Genomic DNA, 18,883 nt, shown 5'->3' with positions numbered 1-18,883 from the left:
CCCAACCCCATTAGTCTTTAGCTGTGTCAGCGGTGGCTCTGTTTCACTGGCAGTGCTGACACAAGTAGCTGAAGTCTGAAGCCCAACCAGTGTCCTTTACCAAAACCAGAGGGATCCTCTCCGGGAGGGATTGTCACTCTTTACACACATGCAGACTCTCTTATAATAAAAAAACTTAACAAAACACGGCTCTAAATACTTTTCAAAGCGGTACAAAACATTGTTACGTTCACTTTGTACATTAAACCCCTGCAGATAGGATCCCATACCTGTGAGTGAAGTGGGCGGAGGCCAGCCGAGGTCTCGTGGTGGGCTCTCCAACACAGAACTCCACAGGGAGATTAGGTCTGGTTGTAATCCACGGCCACAACAGAGTTTGGGGATTTTTCCGATTTAATCAAAACTGAATCAGCGTTTAGTTTCCGACCTGTCTCTACCTGCGAGTTCTGCCTCGGGATTATGTGCGAATGGAATCAGGCAGTAAAATATAAACACAGAAGCTGTAAAGATGCAGGTAAAACGTAAAACTTAAAGGTCTAGGATTCCTTGAAGGGATGCATGTCACCTGTCGCCTTTCCAAAAAGAGTTTTTCACCAAAGTCATTTTATGTTGAGAAATGACGGAGTTGTAGTTTCATGCAAAACAGCAAGATGTCAAAGAAAGTGAAAGAATGCTGCATTAAACCCTCTACACTTTTTTTCTGACACAGTTTGTTTAGTTTGTCTGTTTTCTCTCCTAAACGTCTCTGTTATTACGCCAATAGTTAGCATTTTATTTGGTGTTAAAACTGACGGTTTGTTTTCTTAAAACCCAAGAAAATCTTACTAAGCTTATCACTTTTTTTGTAGCTTTTTGCTTTGAGTGCTATGATCTCACATGTCTTTATGAGAAATTATAAAAGTGCTCAACAGGGCTCTAACATAACTTGAAAAGAGAATCAGGATCAGAAAAAAAACAGGTTGAACACAGAACCCAACGTATGTCTTGGTAAATAAAACTCTTAAGTAATATTTAGTCTATTAGACACGACCATGCATATTTCCATCATACAGCCCAGGAGCTTTTGCGTCTCCATAAACTTTTGTTATCTCCTAACACCAGCCACTCTGTCTCCCATTTCACACCTAATTTGCTGTACCTTTAGTCCCCCACCTGCACCGCCCCGGTAATGTAAGCCTGTGGCGTGGGTCAGGAGTAATTCCAAAATAAATTTCAGAGCCAATTTTTTAAATGGTATTAGTCATGCTTGAGTAATCCTGAATTAGCAGCAGTCAGGAATTCGATAGCAGGCCTACATTAGTGTATAAACTAAGTGTTAATTTGCGCTGACTGTCTGTGCTGCTGGGGGCTTTGCTTTGGCAAGATATAGACAAAAAGGTCATTTAAAAAAAGAAAAGAAAAAGGTTTTCTTGGATAAGACGAGGAGCATTTTTTTTTGAGAAATCAAATCTACTTTATACTGCACCTGAATTGTTTTCTTGTTTACTCAATGACAGAAAGTGTTGAAGCCTAAACGTGGGGGTTGTTGTAGAGTTGTCTACAATGGACAAGGTCAAGACTCGTCTTTTAGCTTATTAGCAGTACATTGACCATTGAGGGGTCCAGTTACCAAGCTGGAACCAAGAGGGAGGAAGGGGTAGAAAGAGACGAAAAAGCAAAGTGAGTTTCAGAACAGTTTTAACACGTGTGAAAGATTCTCCTCGAAATAGGCCTCAGCGTGGGGAGTGACAGAACGAAGCTTCACTCTGTAAAATCTGCACACAAAGATCAGAAAACCAAACATGCACAGTACAGATGCATGCGTGCTCTTTTCCCTTGGAGGCCGACGAACCTTAAAGCAGGATGCGTCCTGCTGCATGGGAACCGGGGTTTGAAATTTAAGCCTACAGTAAAATTAGAGAGGCTGAGATGCATACCTCAGCTGTTCTAAATGTCCAAGAGAGGCAATCTGTCTCGGTCGTTCTCTCCCCCCCCTTCTCGAGTTCTATCATTCTTCTTTTCTTTTCTGCTTCTTTCTGGACTTTCCCTTTTCCCTTCCCACCTCTGTCTGAAACACGCTTAGACGCACGTTTCAGGGAGAAAAGTGCGTCCGCCACACTCGCCGCCAAAGTGGCCCAACTGTCTTCACGCAGTCATTTCGCTCAGCGACCAAACAGCGCTGGGTCGCATACAAAATATATCAGCATTGTCTCTCAGTTTAAGATCGACCCCTAAATGTGTTGCTTCAAAGCTCGGTGACTGTCTAAACCAGGGGTCTGCAACCTGTGGCTCTGAGGCCACATTTGGCTTTTTGGACCCTCTGCTGTGGCTCCTTTTTAAATTTGACGAAATTCACACGGAGATGATTAATAATTATATTATAACTACAATAGGAAAGGCTAGTTTAAACAGTTTTTTGTCCACTTTCATGCAATACTGCATGAATAAAATTAGCAAGTTTGCACTGCTAATGGCAAGGTTTTGAGCAAAGTATGTGCTGAGAACAATTCTCAGCTACAAGCACACCAAAGTTTACCTCAATATCTTAAAATTGCCTGTGTTGTAGCCATTTTTGTGTTGTCTAAGGTGAGTAGGCTGTGGCAGCCATCTTGAGTTGGATTGAGCTCAAATGTTAATCAGTTGTAGGTAGGTGTGAGTAGGTTTTTGCAACTCTGGACAAGTTTTATTTCCTTAGAGAAGAAAAGGCTCTTTTGATTGTAATGGCTGCAGACCCTCGGTCCAGTTTGTGTGTCCCCCTGCAGTCACGTGAGCAGGTTTAAACACCTGCCTTTACTCAGACTCATCCCCACAACAAAGTTTCCTTACACGATTCGAAGCTCGAAGTGAACAGGTGTTGCTTTATATTCATAAGCAGAGGAGTTGTGCCCGGGAGGCAGCTGTCCGTTTGACGACTTACAGAATCTGAAACTTTTGGCAAAGGTCAACAGTGAGCTTGCGTTTTGTCACTGTAACTTCATTTGTCCTAAAAATATGTGTTTTTATTGCCTGCCAACTGCAAAATAAAAAGGCAGAGGATTATGGCTCTGCCTGTGTGTGTTTGGATCTTGTCAGAGTTTATTGAAACTCTCTGAACGTACATCACTTTTACAAATATCGAGCTAAAATTTGCCGTGGTCATAGCTGAGAGTCCTCCACAGCACATAACTAACGTGACTCAAACAGATTGCCCGAGCTCTTGTAATATCACTGTCCATAACATTAGTTTCTGTGTTTGACCCAAATGGCTATTCCTCTATCTTCTCTCAACATGAAATGATCTTAGTTTGAATCTCTGGAAGTCAGTGGGTAATATGCATTCCTTCAAAGAATGTTAAGCCTTTAATTTCTCGCATGCCTCGACCCTCTGAAGCATCTGAATTATACCAGCTGGTAAAGTGATATGCTCTATACTTAAGATGATGAAATGAAAGCCACAGAGACTTGTTATCCTCCCTTTGAAGCATTTTTTTTTATTTTTCAGTTCTTTGTATTGTTTTTTTTTTTTACACATGCAACATTTTTTTTGACACATCTGAGCAAGCCACAGCAGTTTGTGCTCTAAAGGAAGATGACGCAAGCTTTCTCCAAACTGTGCACATATACAGTATGTAGCAAAACCAAGCGTCCCTTTCATGCCTTCCTTCCACATGCCTGTGTTTTCTCACCTCCCATTTCGCCCTCCTCTCTGTCCCAGTGCTCCATCACACCTCTACGCCCATCGTTTTCTGCCTGTCACCTCCCACCACCACACATCCTGTCTGGGAACAGGCTGCATCACTTCGTCAGTCTGCCCGTGACTTTACTCGGCTAAAAAATCCCGCGGCTGTGCCGTGGGCATTGCTGCATACAGTCATGCCTCCTTCCACTTGGCAACACATTTCGCACATTTCAGAAATAGACGCCTATATGTTCCTCTTGGCTGCATGTGTGGCGAGTCAGCGGCGGGCATGTTGATTGTGTGATGCAACTGGAATGCCGTGAAGCTTTATGTTGTGTCCGCTTTGAGGCCGCCAGTGAAATTCCTGTGATTCATGGATGTTATAAATTCATAAAACCGAAGTTTTTCCTCTGCAGCTGCCGCCAACACGCATGCTCGGTGTGCCCTTCGCCGGGGTGGGTGATCCACAGACTTATTTTTGGGGTCTGCGGCTCCTCGTGCTCCTCATGCATTTTAATATTTTCCTGTCCCGCTCGTCAACAAAACAGGACAGCACAGACTCCAAGGACAGAGGAGCATTTTGGAATAGAGACATCTGTGTGTCTGAGGTCACACTGCGGGAGGGGAGGAGAAGGGATGCAGACAGATGAGGGCAGGAGTCACCACTGAGACGAAGGAGGATTGAAAAAGGAAACAAGAGCATTGATTGAAAGAAAGGAGTAAAGAGGAAGGGACGAGGGAGAGGAAGAGGGATGAGCGGGGTTAATCAGGGCAGCAGCTGTCAATACTTACAGTGATGCTTGAACTTTGCATCTGGATCCTTTCAGGCCTTTCTGCACATGCATTCACTGCTTTAACATTTCTGTTTGTAGTTAACTCCTGTTTTGTTTTATATTGTTAGATTTTTATGTATTTCTTAAAGGATTAGGTGTTTAAAAAGATTTTCTGTATTTTGTGTGTTTGCATGTTTGATTATCTCTTATTGGAGTTTTCAAAGGATTTGTTTAGCGGGTTTCTCCTACTCCTCGTCGTCTTACCACGATACTCCACCAGCACCAACGCTACGTTCACGTTTACACCAACGGTTTTTGTCCTTTTTAATGCTGAGCATTTTTCTGAAGGTGTTTTGACAAAAATCATAAAACTGATGGAGACTCTGTTGCACTTTTTTTTCACTATAGCCCTTAAAAAACCCGTTATGTGTTTGGTTTTATTCATTTCCCACATTTTTCACTGAGCAAACCTCCCTTATAAACAACCTGTGTGTGTTTTAGGCAGCATTCCTGGTGGTCCAGTGAAAGTGCATTAGTCCAGAAGGCATAAAGCTGCGCTTCATTTGGAAAATCAGGATTTAAAGTAGAGATAGAAACACAAGAGGAAGTGTTGTTATTCATAAGGGGATGCAGCTCAGGGATGAGTGATGAGTGATGGAAGAGGAGCAAGAAAAAGATTATAGAGGGAAGCCATTGTGTCAATCCTAATGATGGGAAAGTGTCATAAATGACACTGTAGCGTGCAACGTGATTGTCATGTGGTACTTTGTATTGAAGGAAATGGGGCGAAATGTGCATCTTATTTCTGTCTCCTATGGTTTCTGGTTTCTGACATCGTTCTTCATTGTTTTGTCCCCAGAACGGCCCATGCCCGGACAAAAAGCGAGGCGGCAGAACAGGCTGCCATCTCTGCCATACATGAGTCTGAAATGGCCAGGGCAGTTGCCAGGGAGCTCTCCCCCAACTTCTACCAACCAGGTAACCCTTTCAAACCAAGCCTTCACACACTGCACCTGCTTGTTTATGATACTGTATATAATGCTTCCCTGTGATTGTCCACCTTCAGGTTAAACACTTATAACATGCCCATCAGAGACACGCCTCAATTCCGTCGACCAGTCAGGCAACAAGCAAAAGAAAAACATGAATATTTGCTGTTAACCACACTTCTAAAGTGGGATCAAATTTAGAAGCTGAAGCCACAAAGAACAAGTGCCCCCTTGTGGCTGACTTTCCTGACTAAAAATTGAAAATTTATTTAGAATTTTTCTTTTCAGGTGTTGACTTTTGTTGATTTGTGCAGGTTTAACCTTGCTGCTGTCTGTTCAAATACACATTTCTTCAAGTAGCTACTTGAGGCTTAAAGAAAGTAGCATGTCACAACGTGGCTGACAATGTACCAGCCTATTAGCGAGTTGGGAGGGCATGTGAGCGGGACTTTTGAGTTTGCAAACTCTGGCTCCAAAAATACAACAAGGCAGCGCTTGACATTTTGGCCTTAGTTTTGGACAATGGAAGTTAATGACCAGTTTTGTGTTTTAGACTAAGCATGAATAAAGCCATGTGAGTATTAACAAGGTCTAGTTGACGCAGGATCCATGTAGCCAGATGGGATTCTGCGGAAATGTCTCAACAATTCATACTTTAACTGTGGATATTAAAAGTTTAGTTAAAATGGGAAAATTTAAAAAAAAAATTGACCGTCACTATTAACTTTTTCCTTGTCACTACCAGCACCCAGTAGTAGTGATGGTGCTTTTCTAGTAAGTGTGCCTTTTTTGACACACCTACTGCTCACCTGTTTCTGCTATCATTAATTTTGAAAGGATTATAAAGGGAAGAATAAGGTCATGGGTGAGCTCAGCTTTACTGCTAAAAAAATATGTGCATTCCCTTCCAAACTGATCCAATAGACTGGTGAAAATGAAGGAATTTAAGGATCAGTCCACACGGGAAAGGCATTTTGTCGGTACACAAAAGGTTTTTCATAATTTCAGCCTTGCGTCCACACAAAAACTGTTTTGAAAACCCCAAAGTGGTATTTTAATCAAATTGGGTATCAGTTTAAACAGACACTGTGAGGTTGAGATCAAGGTGGAATCGCTTTATAACCTTTGGCATTATAATCAATTTCACTTTACATCCTTATCCTGCAAAAACATTATGATACTCCTGCAGGAAGTGACCCCAGCCAAGCATATTTAGCTGCTAATAATTGGGCTTATAAATAACAAATGCTTGTCTTTATTTCTCCAAAATGAGGTTGTTTGAAGAGCTATCTACAACAACAACAAAAAAACTGATTGTTTAGAACCAGACTTTAGCAGATCTGAGCTATGGCTCCAAACTGCAGGTGCACTGAGAGGTTAGGGAGGTCAGTGCTTTCGCTGAAATGCAATACTTTTTCTTGTAGCTAATTTTGTCCCGGCATATGCCTAGCAGTGCAGGCACAAATGGTTTTAGACGAGGTTTTCACTCAGTTCAGACATGGCTAATCCAGCAGGATTGTTAGAATTGCTTAAATTGTTTGTTTTTTTTTTTCTTTACATGAGTGATTCATGCCTCACATGTATATTTTCATCCAGCCCATAGACCCCCATCTTCCGGATAGGATTCCTGTTTAAGGCATGTTTGAAGCAACACCGTGTTTGAGGCAATTGGGTAACAAGTGGGAGTTTGGGTGATGTGTTTGAATTATTTGCAAACTCGAGTTGTTCACACTGATATTTGGGTTATTAATGAGCTTGTTTTTTTATGTGCAAACATGGAGAGATTAGTGTTCCGGTTCTGTGATTGATCAATGGAGATACTGAGGATGATTTGTAATGCCACAATGGAGGACTGTGTTGGTGTTTATACAAAGTCCACTGTATTATGAATGGAAGCCTTTTCATTGCTATCAAAGGCCTGTTGTAATGGAAATACTTGCTAAACTCACCAAAAATACGACAGCAGGTTTCTCATCTTTCCTCTGGCTGGCGGTTTAACCGGCAATTAAACCAGTTTTGTTTGAACAAGGCTTGAAGCTATGTCACCCCTTTTTTTTTTGTTTATTTTTATTTACAGTGTAAGATCTGTGCTATCCATGTCTCTTCCATTTGCTGTAATATATTTAGGCCTGTGTGCAGGCAACTTTGGGCTCGTGCCAAAAGCAACTAGAAAATAGTAGGTGACAAACAGATTGACAATGGGATCCAGTCAAGCATGACGCTCACTAAGCCACAGAAATGGCCAGCCAGGGCCAGAGACGTCCCGCGGCTTGTTTGTGTTGTGGAAAACCGTGGTCATGCCTGGCAGGCTGAGTGTTCTCCAGGTTCACATGTGTGTGCCGAGAGTGTCCTTGCCTTATAAGTCAGATCATGAATGAGAGAGTGGCCGATGTCATAATAATGTGCAGCACAGGGAGATATCTGAGCCGGAACATTTGAAATGTTTGGTTACGTAAGCTCGTCCGTTAAGTCCAACAGGCACCTGCAAATAGACAAACTTATTTGACAAATGTTAATTTATTTCTTTTTTTCGCCCTCTGCTGAATAGGCAAAGGCCCATAATGTTTTTGCAAATGTGTGTGTCTGTCTGTCTGTTGAGCAAATTATCTCCTGAACCTCTGAACGTAATTAAATGAAACTTTCAGAAAAAAAAAATCATTGGATGTACGACTACAGCTGACAAGCTTTTGGAGTCAACTCAATTCAACATAGCTATCACAGCTAATCAACATTAGCCAAAACAAAAATGGCTGTAATTCGATCAGTTTTACAGATATTGAGCTACGATTTGGTGTGATAGTAGCTGAGAGTCATTTACAGCAGATACTCAGAGGGTGACATCTTGTGATATTGTATGAGAGCGCATACTACTACTCTGTCAAGCGGTGGGTGATATGCATTCCTTCATGAAATACTAAGCCTTTAATTTTATATGATCTTTACAGTCAGTCTGATTTTATAGATTTGGGATCAGTTCATGGTTTATGTTTGGGAGATGCTCTTATGTCGACAGTTTCTCCTATTTATGCTACTTCGTTTGGGTGAAATGATGTCTTACTTTAGGTTTTGTTACCTGTAAGCAAAGCTTTGATGTGTGATCACCTTAGCTGTCTGATGTAAGTGATGTTGAGACAAACTTCTATAACGTTCCCAAACCAATCGGCTTTGCTTCCTAAATGTCCATCTTTCCCTCCTTCAGCTTCTAATAAACTCCTGCAGGGTTCGAACCGGGGGGGGTCTAAACCCCTTGTTGTTTGTAATTAGCATTTCAGACTCATCGCAGCTTATCACCGAGATTGGGATTGTGTGCTTCAAAAGGGAAGAGAGGGTCATGGTGAACAGGACCCTGACCTTTACGATCGATTCACACACAGCACCCTGGAGGGGCAGCAGAGAGGGTCCGCTGGGCGTGGCCTGCAGCGTGACGTTAATTGGGGCTATCTTTGGTGCCGATGTGTGCTCACAGGGGTCTAATGGAGACATAGCTGAAATCCTTATGCACTGAGAGGAACTCGCTCCCGCACTCGCAGAGCAGCTGTTCCTTCCTTCAGCCGCTTGCTGAAGGGGTGGGGAGGTGAGGGGAGGGGACGGGAGGGGTGACAGCAGGGATCGTGCTCTGACCTGTTTGACCCAGTCAAGGTGCGCTTGAACCAGGTGGAGCCATAAAAGCCAGGAGCTGTCGGGGCTGAAGCGTCAGACGTGAGCAGGTGTTGCTGTGTATTCATAGCAGCAGGTGGGGAGTAGGTTTTCACGCCCAAGGTTTTCTTCGGCCTCAGTGATGCAGAAACTTCTAATGACTTTCTAGAATAGAGACTATGGGCTGCTCACCCAATCCTTTTTCAGGCTGGAGAAACATTTTCCATCTGTCACACTTGTTGAAATGGCTTTAACTTTGTCAGTTTTGCAGATATTGAGCCTAAACTTGGTGCAGCGGTAGCTGAGAGTCATCCTCATCACATACTCCAAGAGCTAACACATCTTGCAAGATCTTGCGTGAGATTGTGCATATTGTCTTTTACAAGGTTGACCAAAATGGCTCTAACTTGGTCCTTCCTTACTATAAGATGATTTTAGTTTAAAATCATGTGGGGCGATATGCATACTAAGCCTCTAATTAGAGTTGAGTACGATTATAGCTAAAAATCTAAAAGGAAGACAATGATTACAGGCAACCAGTAAGCACAGACAGTGAATATTTATTCATTTACATGTCAGTCCCAGTGTTCTGTTTCTACGTATGTTCATGTGGGACTAGAGAGATGCAAGAAGAGGGAATATAGTCTGATTAGACAATATCAGCTCTTCCTGCCCATCTGTCACTGTGAGTAGGAGGATGAAAAAGAACATTTTAAAAGCTACAAATTGAGTCATAAGTCCTAATTATAACACTAGCCCCACAACAGAATAATCAATATACGATACAGCACAGTACCAGACAGTCACCTCAGAGACTAATAAATGAAGCTAGCATGAAAGAAACAAACTGCAGATTTTTGAATCGCCACAGTCCCTACGTTAACATGTCCAACTTTACAGAAATGTTTAGAAACAAGTCTTAAGGTGATTTTTTTCTCCTCTTTTAGGAGTATGTTATTAGATAGGAGTAATATCTTTACACACAGATATTATATCAACATTTTTGGGTGAATCCTATTTTCACCACTTACTCCTACTACTTATCCCCATCTTTAAGCTTTTGCATGTTTATGCCAAGGGCGAGGGGTGCCCCACTTCTTTTTGAGGTGTAGGGGAAGTGCTAGGTGGTAGGGCTGCCTGGCCCTACCAGTTGATCAGTGTTGATAACAAAATTAGTCATTAATACATTGAAGTAATTAGTGCCATGCTAGCTAACAACATTCACATTTGTTTGCATGGTATTACAGCACAAACTGATTCATTTGAATCAGTTTTCACTATTTGTTCTGCAAAATGCAACAAGGGATTGTTCACTCTTTTGATTGACGAGCTAATGGCTAGTCCGAGCAGGGCTAGTGGACTGCTAACATCTGAAAACAACTTTATTACAGTTCATATATATGCTATTTTATAAACCTCTACACTGTCATCAGTTTCACATTACATGGTTAGTCATATACACATATAATTCTGTGGTTGTTTGCAAGTGTAAATAGAGGCAGCAGCAGCTAGCTGTAGCACTTCTTGTGCAGCCTGGGGTATCTTATGAAACAGTATCGTAACATTTTTCTCAGAATAACTCTGCGATGCTAAATTGACAGCAGTGAAAAAGGTTGTAAAATGGTGTTCCACAGAGTCGTTTTTAAACAGCAGAGATCCACCGTGGTCTTGGTTCTGCTCAGACTAGCTGTTAGCTCATCAGTCTGCTCAGAGTTTAACTCTATTTCTCCAAAGGAAAGTCATTCAAAGTGTTATCCACAACAAGCACAACGTGCTTCGTAGCTTTTCCACAGAACACCACAAAATATCCAAACTACGATTTTAGGAATCGTCCTTTTCCTAAAGTGACACCTTTTTACTGGGTTTCATAGAATTCTTGCTAACAGGCAGACAGACTTAGTCTCATTTAGAACAGCTCCCTGTCAAAAAAAAATTAATCATTAAAGGACAGTTAAAGATAAACTTGGACACTGTAGATGCATTTTATTACCAACTGAAATGTGTTGTTTTGCTTGACATGTAGTCCCAGCAACAAGGTAAACCAACAGTTAGCCTACAGAAATATGTGCTTCTCTATTTTCTTGCAGTTTTTTTAGTCTGCCAAAGCAGCATGTGAGACTTGTCATCATTCAGGAAGTAAAAACAGTCTTGGTTGAGTGTTTGATTGTCAGTTCTTCAAAGAGAAACAAGAATCAAGTCATTAAAAAAAAAAATTGTTTGTCCAAATTTTCCCTTTATAACACATAATATTAAGCCAATGCCTTCTATGAGTGCTCAGCTCATCTAGCACCCAGTGGCAGCAGATGTATTAACAACACGTCTTCCTACACACACACAAACATACAGAATTATATACAAAGGTTTAAAAAAAGCTTCTCTATTGTTATGGCTGTTCATCTCGTATTAAGGTCAGGTGGAGTCAGGCTAAGTCATAAACAGCCGATCTGTTGCCTTTTGTATGGCTGCATGATTGTCTGCATGTGTGTGTGGCTTAAAAAAAATAAAGAAGAAGAGAGCTTGTGTTTTTCTGAGAGTGCACTGGAGCAGAAAATGTGCTGTGGATTAACATAAGCAGAACTGGCAAACTGCTGCAGCCGTAACAAAAGTCTGTATTCTAATAACCTCAAAGAGGCTACAGGGATGTTAGAAGAAACATATTACAACTGAAGTGTGGAAAAAATTATTTTTTTTGCCATATATCGTAAACGACACAAGCAATTTACAAGCTGCTGAAACTCATCTTTTTATTCATTTTCTTTGCTTCTCGCATTTATGCCTTGGTCGAGATTAGCGTGGCCTACTTTAGAAGGCTGCAGACTCAGCCCAGTTTATGTTCAGATGAAAGAAACACCACAGCCGTTTGGGTATCTGAGTACCAGTACATGTTCCATTTCACTTGGCAGGATTTGTTGGTTGAGTGCGTCCAATAAATCTTTCACTCATCAGGAGGATCTACACACGATCAGATACCTATAAAACCAACACACGATCCTTATTCTAATGTGTTTTGTGTGTGCAAGTTCGTCATTCTTCATTACCGTGGAATCCAACAGGGCTGCAGAAGTGAAATGGACGTGAGGTGGTTTTTCTTTTTTTGTTTTGTTTTGTTTTTATTTTTTATGACTGCCAGCGTTTCAGCCCTGCAGGAGTTTGAGGCTAGGGATCATTTAAGTGCCGGGAACAATTTAGAAAATGCCTGGAACCCCTCGCAGGAATCTGTCCCCAAACAGAGTGAAATTACACAGTCCCTAACTCTTACCGAGAGCTATGGTGTGAAATTAAGCTCGGCAGATATGTTAAACCCCACAGATGTTTACATATCCCCCTTTCTCTTGTAGTGGGTCTTATTGGTTGTGGTGGTTCAGAAACAAATTACGAATGCCATGAAGCTGAAAAGTACTTTAGGCTTATGAGTACTGAAGGCCCCAAAGATTCCACAATAGGACTGTTTATACCGATATATGAGTGGACATACTTTGCCTGCTTAGATTTAAATAATTGCATAATTGTTTCAGTAAGCAAATATTTATTTACCTTTCTGAACAAATATATGCTAACTTTAATACCTTTTATGGCAAAGCAGGATCAAGTTCTACACTTGACATGGGTAACTGATACATGTGATAAAGTACAAGTACATGGCACAATGTTGGGTAAAATATTTTATCTGTAAAAACTGCACACATTGATCTGATCAATTTAGTTTCCAAATAGGAGAGAAAGAGGCAAGTGTTTGGCTTTTATTTTGTTGTTTTTTGTTCATCTGTTATTATTTGCCGTGCTAATTTGTGTTTTTTTTTCTTCATTTCTTCAGGACCCGACTATATTAAACAACAGCTGAAAGAGCCGGTGGAAATTAAAGAGGTTCCTGTTGAAAAGAAAAACGACTCCCCGCACGATTCTCCCCACTTTTACCGTAAAGGCACCACGCCGCACCACTCTCCCGTGGCCAGTCCCTCCGCCACCCCTCCCCCGTCGCCTGAGACGAGCAAGAAGGTGGGCCAGATCGGCAACAGCATCAGCCACAAACCGATCAAAGAAGAAAAACCGTCCCGTAAAATAAGCAAAGACGAGAAGTCAAGTTTTAAGCCCAGCAAGGAAGAGCGTTCTAGTAGGAAGTTGAGTAAAGAAGAGAGGGTGTCTGTCACCGATGGCCCCAAGAGTTCCCAAGCGCACATCGAGGCTCCACCTAAACCCTCTAAAGTTCACCAGCCCACCACAGCTCCTGCAGCTCCCTCACAGCCTCCTACGGTTCCAGTCAATGGCCAGCTCCACTCTGAGTACCACAGTTACTACGTCAAGGCCCCCGCGAGGGGTCCTCCGCCTCCAGAACCTGAGGAAGTAGAAGAAGAGCCCAGTGCTCTGGCTCTGGCACGTTTGCCCCCACAACCTAGGTCCTTCAGCACCCCCACCCCTACTCCTAAGCCACCCTCTCTTCGGGACAACAAGAGCGAGCCAAAACTCAGGAAGCAAGATTCCCTAAAGCCAAAGAGCCTTGCAGACACAAAGAAAGGGAGCTTGGAGATTGCAGAAGGCACGGAAGAAACAGTAAGGTTCAGTTAACTGTTACTGATAGTTATAATGTGAGCATGGTTAATTTAAGCCTATAAAAACATGACAAGACAAGAAAAAGGGAAACTCTCTCTCACCCATTGACTCATATAGTGAGGGTATCTGGTCGGTCTGTTAGGCTTTATTAGATACTGTGGTTTGAGTTCAGTTATCCAACAGCCTCCAGCTATTGAACAAGGGGTCCTTTCTGGTTCAGGGAAAATTAAAATGATCCCAATTTAATTAAACACCTTTTTGCACCAGCATGTTAGGCAACACTCTGCCCCATCAGCATCATTCTGATGATGCTCTATCCCTTTAATACCAGTCCAGATATACAACCAATCAAAGTAGATGTCACTTGAAGGTCCCCGATATTTTCTTCAGCATCCCATTGGCCCTTAATTTCAAGCCATAAGCTGTAGTAGTTAAAATATTCCAACACAAAATAGGACACCCCTACAGAAAGCCAATATACTGCTGCTTTTACAGCTGTGATGTATTTTTGCTGAAGTTTCAAAATATCATGAAGACTAGTTGTGTGTAAAAAATGTTTTGAACTTAGAAGTACAATAGTATTTTTGCTATTTTTTATCCTTGTGAATGAAGATCAGCAATGTTATTAAATGTGATGCAGTACATCAGAATACATCAAACTCTTCAAATGTTAAGGGCTGTATCAGAGAAAAAACTCAAATTTGTAAGATTTTTTTGGTTGCGCAGATCGTAACCTTTTATTCTAAGTGTGCCCCTGAAAAGTCTTTATTTTAAGGACCAGATAGCTGAATTGATTTGCTTTCCCTAAATTACTAAATGAATTGGGACATCCTTACCCTTTGCATGAAGGAACGAAATGTAGGAGTGAGGTTAAGTGGTGGAGTCAAGGGGTGAAAAAGGGATTCACCCCAAAAAACTTAAAGATGTTTTTCTTATATATCACCCTTGTTGATCTAACTAGCTATTGGATCAGCAAACCACCCATTTATTAGTTTAGATTAGCACAAAAACATGACACTGGAAAAAAATATTCCTAACCGTAATGTGAAAAAATAAGGCCATTTCTACATGATGTTGCTCTGTGTACCAAACTATTTCTTAACCATGAACTTCCTGGTTTCTGTTGTTAGTCTTTGCATTATGCTAACTTAACCAGCTGCTAACTGTAGCCAAACCTTGTTTGTAAATGTTTTCTATTTTGCCTGATGCCAAAAAATGACTTTGCTTTTTGTTTTGCAGGGTCCTAACTCAATCCTTGTTGCTATGGTAATGCTGTTGAATATTGGCCTTGCAATTATATTTGTCCATTTTCTGACATGATGATGCTGTTTCTTTGGTAAGTTTATTTATACACTCGTATATAATCTTGTTATAGGTGCATAACCACTTGTCAACCAAACTCAATGATCTGCACTTGATTTTATTTTATTTTTTGCTTGTGTTTGTGTGCCTGCTGTGTCACAATGTACATCTGAAACGTGACAAGGGGCCAATTAAATCCTAACTGTTCTACGTCGCAGTGAAACCATGGCAACTGGCACAGTTGCATTGCCGGCCTTGGAAAGTGAAAATGGCGCCAGTGAGAGACGGGGGCGGCCGGAGGTGTTTAGGAATCAGCATGACACCGAAGAGAATTGGGAGGAAGGCATCACTACTACCAACCTGTCTTTGACCTTCTTGAGGGCCAGCCCTGTCAATTAGCACTCCTTTGGCTTCTGTGTACGCAGAAGTAAAATGTCATGTCTAGTGAGATTTAAAAATAAAAAAAAGTTTTAAAAAAATAAATAAAAAAAATGCAACCAAACATATGACAAATGAAGTTATGAAACCTACATGTGTGCTGACCCAAGCTCAGGTCTCTGTAGCCCACCTCCGCTGCCTTGGCAGAGATAGCAGTGGGCTGACGGACCTTGCTGGAGGAGTGTGGAGATGCACTTTTAGATGACGGGAGCAAACAGCTGCCTTTCTATTTTGCCATCTGACGTTTTGATGGGGAGATGTGAGCCCAGCCCCTGGGCGGCCGGGGGAGTGCGGAGAAGGGGGGGCTCAGGTGTTTGGAGGGGTTTTTCTGAGGTTCAAGCCAATCTTGCAAGAGCAAACCGTGCACGGCCGTTGCCAGCAGTCAGTGCTTGCACGGTCACTAGCCAGTCTTACTCTGTTAACCCAAACATCCCTGCAGCTTTCCCAAGCTCCGCCCATTGTAATCCAGGATACTCTGCTCTGAAACACTACCCGTGCATGGTACAGTTTTAACATTTTGTTTTTGTTTGTTGTTTTTATGTAGCTTTTTCGTTCACAGTTGTTCTCTGAATGTCGGTTATCTGCATTCTTACGCTTGTGGAAATCTCTTCATAGAATGGGTAAATAAATTTGTTTTCCCTTTTTTTTTGAATTCTGCTAATTTCTAACAACTGAGCTGTAATTTGACATTACACGTCCATGTTACTGAAAGTGCAATACTTTTATTTTTATTTTTGTTTGTCAAAGGCTTATAATATATTTTGCCAGAGATGGTGTTCTACTATTTAAAAAAAAAAAAAAAAAAAAATTTTTTTTTTTTTTGGTCTTTTCTTCGTCTCAGACACAAGTGATTTGAATATTTGAGATAAAGCAGAAATCGTGGTGAGGAACTTGATTTATTTTTGAAAAAAAGATGAAAAAAAAAACAGCTCTGTGAGAGTGAGGTAACAAATGTCTTATTTTATTTATGAAATGAAAAGAAAACATATTTTATTGTACATGCTTAGACCCTTTCGCTTTAATTTTGTCAGTCCAATGATTTGCTTTCACAACGACACTAAGATGCAAAACTGCAGTTGAGAGCTGCTTGAGTAGGCCCAGCAGTGCTTGCATGTGTATAGACTGATATTTGTGGACAGTGGAGGTTTATTCAGGTTGAGACTATGTGGAATGGGGCGCCAGGAAGAAGATTTGCCTTTAGAAGTCTTTAACAGTGCTGCTGTTTACCTCAAAGAGATGAGGAAGGGAGGGAAGGGAGGGGAAAGATGCCATCCTTGTCTTAACTCTACTATAAGAGGGGAGGGGGGAGATATTAAATCTGCTGTCATCACCTGAATCTCATGGTTTTAACCCTAGCTGCTTGTAGTCTTTCTTGCAGGTATGGCATGAATTTCTTTGATTTCCAAAGTGGTTATTTATATGGTGGGCGTTTACTGTCACCTCTACCAAGATTAGTTATTTATTTATCGTACAGCTGATGTGTTTGTGAACACTGGTCATCATGAAAAAGGGCTTAAAATTATATCTAGGTTTTTTTGTTTGCTGCAGTTCTGTTTTTGGAGATGGGCTTGATTGTATTGTCAGTTCTAAAACGAGCAGCACATTGGAGGATTCTTCATCCAGTCTGATTTATTTCAGTTCGGTTTATTTATTTAGTGCCAGTTCACAACAAGAGTCATCTCAGGGCACTAGACAAAGAAGTAAATAGTCCAGTCAAATCTAGTTACATTACAAAAAGCCAATTAGTAAAAAAAAAAAAAAAAAAGTTACCACTCTAAAGAAGCCAACAGATTGCGTCGAATCTTCACTTTGTCGCAGTCCCCCATCCTGAGCAAGCAGGGAGGTGACAGTGGAAAGAAACGGCTCCTTTTTTAACAGGACAAAAGCCTCCGTCAGAACCAGGCTCGGGATGGGCGGTCATTTGCCCCGACCAACTGGGAGTGGAGAGGACAGGAAAGAAACAGACAAACCCAGAATCATCGGGCCAGACCTGGTTTCAGGGTTAACGACAGCAATAACTGCAAATACAAACATGGAGAGTAGAGACAGCAGAGTGAAGAAATGTGGTCAGGTTGTCCTTCAGCAGCAAAACTAAAGGGATGATTCAGGATAACCCAGGCTATAGGATTTATCAAAAAAATTATATTTTAATTCTATTCTGGTTTTTACAGGGAGCCAATGGAGAGAAGCTAAAACTTGAGAAATACGATCTCTGCTTGTAACTTTCATCACAACTCCAGCAGCATTATTTTGGATCAACTGAGAACTTTTTGGATTTTTTGTTCGTTTGTTTGTTTTGACATCCTGAAATATAAAAAAAAAAAAACAGTCCAGCTTAGAAGTGATAAATGCATGGACCAGTTTTCAGGATGTTTCTTGTTTTTTTAGTTATATTGTGCAGGTGGAAGGAGACGGTCCAGGTAACATTCTGGGAGTTAAGCGACATGGCCCCGTCAAAAATCACACCAAGCTTCTTTACATTTGAACTGGAGCCCATTCAGAGGAAGCGAGAGGCTGCAAATTTTGTTCCAAAGACCACAACCTCTATCTTGTCTGAATTTATAAGCAGAAATTTAAGAGTCATTCAGGTTTTTATGTCTCTAAGACATGTTTGTAGTCTATGTAACTGATTGGGTTAATCAGGATTGATAAATAAAATGGAGTATCATCAGCATAGCAATGTAAACTTATCCCACGCTGTCATAATTTTACCTGGAAGTTTATATAAAGTAAAAAGTATTGGTCCAAGATCTGAACCCTGAGGAACTCCATGACTAACACTGGTGTATGAAGAAGATTCATTATTGACGAGAGCAAACTGGAATCTATCAGATAAATATGATTTAAAGCATCTTAGAGCTGTAACAGAATATTGCCATCAGTTGTATTGAATGCAGCACTGAGATCTAAGAGGACAAGTATGGACACAAGTCCACTGTCTCAGTCCAGAAGAATATCATTAGTAACTATCACTGGTGCTGTTTCTGTGCTATGATGAGCTCTAAACCCTGACTGAAACTCCTGACAGATTATTTCTGTTCACATGTCCACACGATTGATTTGCAACTATTTTCTCAAGAGTTTTTGAGGGGAAGGAGAGGTTGGATGCGGGTCTATAGCTAGAGCTCCCAAATATAGATCCGATTTCCTCAGTAAGGGTTTAATTACAGTACAACCACCCTAAAGGCCTGCGGAACATATCCATTCACTAAAGACCGATTAATCAGATCCTAAATGGGGATGTTAATTAAAGGAAACACCTCTTCGAACAGTCTGGTCGGGATGGGATCCAGCTGATAGGTTGATGGTTCGAATGAAGCTACTATTTTTGATAACTCAGAGAGCTCAACGGGACGAAACCAGTCCAAACATGCATCAGGTTCTAGTGACACTTCTAAAGCTGCTTCATTTGATAATAAACCAGTGGCAATAGCAGGGAGGAGGGTGTGAATTTTCTCTCTAATTGTAACAATTTTGTTTGATGTTCGCAAACTGTTCACAGAACGACTGGAAAACTTACTACTGACATTTACTGAAAATATTGTGAAGACTAGAAGGTG

At 41.2% G+C, this 18,883-nt stretch overlaps 1 protein-coding gene across 1 annotated transcript in view; it reads left to right on the top strand.

Moving 5' to 3' along the window:
* jph1a (junctophilin 1a) overlaps positions 1 to 17,668 on the top strand; it is a 31,100-nt gene extending 13,432 nt beyond the window's left edge. The window contains exons 3-6 of the mRNA XM_017406618.3: positions 5,270 to 5,388; positions 12,850 to 13,583; positions 14,823 to 14,919; positions 15,104 to 17,668. Of these exons, the coding sequence (XP_017262107.1) occupies positions 5,270 to 5,388; positions 12,850 to 13,583; positions 14,823 to 14,903 (934 nt within the window). The 3' untranslated portion in view covers positions 14,904 to 14,919; positions 15,104 to 17,668. The remainder of the gene's footprint in view (positions 1 to 5,269; positions 5,389 to 12,849; positions 13,584 to 14,822; positions 14,920 to 15,103) is intronic.
* The last annotated feature ends 1,215 nt before the right edge of the window (positions 17,669 to 18,883 follow it).

This window comes from Kryptolebias marmoratus, linkage group LG21, assembly GCF_001649575.2.
Source record: "Kryptolebias marmoratus isolate JLee-2015 linkage group LG21, ASM164957v2, whole genome shotgun sequence".
In the NCBI taxonomy this organism is placed as follows: domain Eukaryota; kingdom Metazoa; phylum Chordata; class Actinopteri; order Cyprinodontiformes; family Rivulidae; genus Kryptolebias; species Kryptolebias marmoratus.
The sequence above is the reverse complement of the archived record's forward strand: the minus strand, read 5'-3'. Positions and strand labels throughout refer to the sequence as shown.